This window comes from Vombatus ursinus, unplaced genomic scaffold, assembly GCF_900497805.2.
Source record: "Vombatus ursinus unplaced genomic scaffold, bare-nosed wombat genome assembly UNPS02005459.1, whole genome shotgun sequence".
Lineage (NCBI taxonomy): Eukaryota > Metazoa > Chordata > Mammalia > Diprotodontia > Vombatidae > Vombatus > Vombatus ursinus.
The window spans coordinates 15,011,034-15,016,333 of NW_020945237.1; the positions used below are offsets into that span (position 1 = coordinate 15,011,034).

Here is a 5,300-nt window from a genome sequence, read left to right on the forward strand (position 1 = left end):
AAGGACGAGAAGCTGGCCCTGTACCTGGCCGAGGTGGAGCGGCAGGACAAGTACCTGCGGCAGAGGAGCAAGTACCGCTTCCACATCATTCCCGATGGCAACTGCCTGTACCGGGCCGTGAGCAAGGCGGTGTCGGGCGACCAGAGCCAGCACCGGGAGCTGCGCGAGCAGACCGTGCACTACATCGCCGACCACCTGGACCACTTCGGCCCCCTCATCGAGGGCGACGTGGGCGAGTTCATCATCGCCGCGGCGCAGGACGGGGCCTGGGCCGGCTACCCCGAGCTGCTGGCCATGGGGCAGATGCTCAACGTGAACATCCACTTAACTACGGGAGGGCGGCTGGAGAGCCCCACGGTCTCCACCATGATCCACTACCTGGGCCCCGAGGACTCGCTCCGGCCTAGCATCTGGCTGAGCTGGCTCAGTAACGGGCACTACGATGCTGTGTTCGATCACTCGTACCCCAACCCGGAGTATGACAATTGGTGCAAGCAAACACAAGTGCAGAGGAAGCGGGATGAAGAGCTCGCCAGGTCTATGGCCATCTCCCTGTCCAAAATGTACATTGAGCAGAATGCCTGCTCCTGAGAGGGGCAGCTGGGGGGGACGTGCTTGCTCGGTTTGCGTTTGGAAATTTACACTGACTCTAATCAGGGTTACAGCACTTTTTAAACTCACTAGATTTACTGTAGGTGTGATGCCTTAATCATTTGGTTGGAACAAATTTTTTTTTTTTCCAGAGCTGAAGGTTGCAGAGCACCTGAATGATGTTTTATGATAGCCTTGAGTAGTCTTAATGCTATTTATAATTTGTTGTATAAAGTTAGCACCACTTTATTTGCAAGCTGATTTTCTCATAGTGTATATTTGTTTATTCCTGGTAATCTATTTTCTATAAAAATGTATTTTTGCACAATATTTTTTAAGATTGGTGTACCTCCATTTATGATGTCTCATTTTGGCAAATGGCTTTTGGGCAGAGACCCAGAGAAGTACTTTGTATAAAGCTTATTTTGTACAGAATTTGTGTTCTTTTATGCTATATGGGATTTGAACTTTACATTTATTCTTTCAAATGAAATTGATGTCATTGGTGTTACCAGATAATTGATCCATTCCATCTTGAGGAGAAGAAATTCTTGATTGGAAACTCTTGGATTCTTTAAGAAAAGGAAAAGCTTTTTAAAAAAAAAAATTGGGAAGGAAATGAGGTAGAGGAAAAACATTTTGTCTGAAGGGCAGAACAAGTTTGTTCTGACTGATTGAGGTCCATGTTCATTGGTATAGTGATTCTGTACTTTGATTACTGTGTAAAGTGGCCTCTGATTGTCTGGTGCTCTCAGTTTTATTTATTTTTCATTTGTTACAATAGGATTTTAACATAGGATAAAATGTGGTAACAAGATAATAGTCTTCTGCTTTTATAATAAAGTGTCTCTGATTCACCTTGGGGATTTTGAAATTAACAGTATAAATGCCCCTGACAGCAATTAAATTGTGACAGGAGAATATTATCTTTGTACTTTGTTCCTTTGAAATACTTTCAAGGGTAAAATGAAATTGTCCGGTATTATGTAAAGCTATCTGAAAAGAGCTTGTATGGTTTGCTGGGTCAAACGTTTCCAACTTAAAAGCTATCTTGTTTCCAATTTTAACTACTTTTAGTCATATTTATTAAGTAATGCAGTTTGTACTTTTTTATTTTGTAATATTTTGTGATTTTTTTGACTTTTTACTGTATTTGTATAATAGGACTATTCTCAGCTAATGGAATGAATAAATGCATACTTTTAATTTTATTGTCTCCTAGTAGCAAATTTTAAAATTATTTTTTTTCTTTTGGACTGATGTATGATTTCATTGGTATAAGAATTTTCTTTGAAGAAATGCCTTTCACCAATGCAATTCACATCTGCTCTGCAGTTTATGGGCTTGGAGTTAGTTGCTCAAGGGCACTGAGGTTAAGTTACTTGCCCACATCATAGGACACAGCCTTTGTATGTTGCTAGAAGAGGGACTTCAGCTGGCTTGTGATCTACCACTCTGGGCCTGCCCCTCTCTAAAATGACTTCTGTAGGTGGATTCATTTCTCTTTCACAAATCACATTTTTGTTAGATGCAGTCATAACACTGAATTCTTTAGTAGTAACCTAGATTGGGCAACTGTTAAGTCATTTAAAAAGTCTTTGTGAGGAAATTTATAAGTAGAGTAACAAATTATTGCCATTATTTACATGTAAGTATTTTTACCTAGCAGATTGTATATATGAACATTAATTCCTCTTTGGCACTCCAGATCAGTGGAGGAAGTTATATAAGCATTGACTTAGTTGGTGTAGTGGTTTGGTTTTCAGTGTAGATTTTTAACTTTTTAAAATTTTTAGTTAACGGAATTTTTGGTTTTGATTCATTCCAGGCTCTCATAATCAATCCCTTTAATCTTAGGAGTTTAGAAATGTTTCATTCATGGTTGACCTCCACATAAGCATAAATAAGCTTTGTAGAAACAACTGGTTATTAGTTTTCCCTCACATCTTCCAATCCCCAGTCCTCAACCCTTCTAAAGAAATGAATCTAGTTTTCACAGATAGCAGTTGATATTTCTTGTTTTTGCAGTGTACACAGTTACAGACTGGAATTTGAGTAAATTCCTTTATAAATCAGGAGTTATGTTATTGTCAAGTAAAAATCAGTTTGTCGTTTTGGTTTTACTATTAGGTCTTTGGCCTTTTTGATCAAAAAGTAGATCAAGCATAGTTTACTCAGGTAATTTGGGAGGAAAAAAGGGGTGAGTATAGTTCACTAGTGGCTTTTGCACAGATCACTTGGCTATTGAAAGCTAGATTTGTGTTGTATTCCCCCAGATCGTTTCCTGTTAAATTCTACATAGGGTATGAGAAGTCTTAATCCAATATTAATATCCCTATTTCTTCCTCTTGCTAATGTGAATATTAGCAAAGTTTATTTTTTTCTAATTAATGAATTTCTACAAGTGGAATAATTTATGGAACTTTGTACCTTAAAGTGAAGATTACCTCATTTGAGACTCAGTTCTATAAAATGAGATGACCATTTTACAGATAAGGGAATTAAGCCTTCGAGTGGTTAAGTGTCTTGCCCATGCTCTGTGTTAAAACAGGATTTAAAGCCATGTAACGGGACTCCCAAGACCAACGCATTTTCCATTATAGTATACTAGCACACTCGATTGATTACTAGTAGTTGTCTGATTTGAATCTTAGTCATTTAGCTGTATCTTTGCTTCACTCTCCTTAAAGGAAAAGTCACCCCCTTCTATCAATCAATCATTTATTACATTTCTGCTAAGAGAGGCACTAGGGATAACAAGTGCAAAAGGAGAGCTTTAAAGAGCTTAAGTTCTGCCAGAGGGATACATGTTTACAGGTAAGTAACGGCACAGCAACAGGATGTGGGATGGAGGGGGTAGAGAAGGGAGACAATCCTAAGGAAGGCAATAAGCTTCCCCTTCCCCCTACCCCTCTCAACTGCATCATTTCACCTTTGGTAACTACAGTTATCTGTGGTAGAAACTCTGAACCTCTGAAGGCTCTGTGAAGAGTTGAGCCAGTTAGGTTCAAGTGCCAGCCTGAACACTTAACAGTATGATGTTGTACAAATCAATAACCTCCCCGATCCTCAGTTTCTAGTCTGTAAAGTAAGGGTGCTGGACTAGATGTCCTTTAACATCCTTTTCAGCTCCAGATCTGGAGAGAATTGATTGGAAATCTAAACTCATAAAAAGTCTGATAGGAATAGGACCTGTGATTTCATCGGTACGCAGAGGTGTCAAACTCGGGACCGGTAGGCTGCTCCCAAGTGTGCTAGAACCATATTAAAATGTAATTGGGAAATGTACAATGAAACAAAAATGCGACATAATGTGGATTTGTGGTTTTCTAAGTCATGTTGCCTGCAGTGATCTTTTTATGTTTGAGTTTGATACCATTGGTGCAGAGATGAGGAAACTTCCTCTACCTCAGCACCTTCTGCAGCTTAGTCTGCTATGACTTGCTGCTGGCCACAGCCACCTTGTCAGGCTGGCCTGGAATCCAGTCTTCCTGGCTCAGAGGATAGTTCTTTTATCTACTATGCCACAGTGCTTTTCAAAAAGTATGATGCAACTATTAAAGAGTAACATCACTACACTTTCCCTACAATATTTTTTGGTTTTTTTGATTTTTGGCACTGTATATCGACCAAAAATTATGTGAATAGCATAAGAACTGATTACCTGGTTGTGTTTTCTATTCCAGCAGGGAAACTAACATTTGGTTTTTAGTACAGACTCATGGATAAGAGAAGTTGATGGTGTGGGACAAATGTACATGTATTATATACCCATCTTGTTTACTTCTTTTTTTTAGTTTCATTTGGTTTTTAAAATTTATTTTTTGTTTTATTTTAAGTTCCAAACTGTTTCCCTCTCTCCCTCCCCACCCTGCATTAGAGAAGGCCACCATTTGACGTGTATATACACACATACATGTATGTGTACATATGTGTATATATAATGCATATTATATATACATATGTATGTAAAACCATACTACCTGTACTTCTATTTATCAGTTCTTTCTCTGGAGGTGGATAGCGTCTTCCTTCATAGGTCCTTTGTAATTGAGCTGAATATTTATAATAGTCAGAATAGGTTAGCTGTTCACAGTAATTCTTTGAACAATATTGCTTTTACTGTTTCCAATATTCTCTTGGTTCTACCTATTTACTTTTTAAAAAAAAATTAAAAGACAGCTAGGTGGTGCAGTGGCTAACACACTGATTGGAGTCAGGAAGACGAGTTCAAATCCAGATTTGGACACATTTTGGCTGTGTGACCCTAGGCAAGTTATTTAACCTCTGCCTCAGTTTCCTTGACTGTAGAATGGGGATAATAATAGCACTTCACCCCATGATTGTTGTAAGGATCCAATGAGATATTTGTCAGGTGCTCAGCATAATGTCTGGCACATAGCACGGAACTCAAAAAATGCTTGTTTTCTTCCTTTGACTGTCTTATGTGAACATCCATGCTTTTAATTTAAAAATTTGAAAATATAAATTATATATTTTTAGAATTGCAATAAGTATATGCACAAATAACAAGCAACAAGGGGAAAAAATTAGACAATACAGGCATACGTTGGAGGTACTGTGGGTTTGGTTCCAGACCACTGCAATAAAGTGAGTCACATGAATTTTTTGGTTTCCCAGCATATGTAAAAGTTATGTTTACACTGTATTGTAGTCTATTAAATGTGCAATAGTATTAAGTCTAAAAA

The 5,300-nt window shown here is 38.4% G+C and overlaps 1 protein-coding gene across 1 annotated transcript in view; it reads left to right on the forward strand.

The window, feature by feature from the left end:
• The window catches only part of OTUD1 (OTU deubiquitinase 1), a 2,803-nt gene extending 1,001 nt beyond the window's left edge, over positions 1-1,802 (forward strand). The window contains exon 2 of the mRNA XM_027847865.1: positions 4-1,802. Coding sequence (XP_027703666.1) covers positions 4-591 — 588 coding nt within the window. The 3' untranslated portion in view covers positions 592-1,802. The remainder of the gene's footprint in view (positions 1-3) is intronic.
• The last annotated feature ends 3,498 nt before the right edge of the window (positions 1,803-5,300 follow it).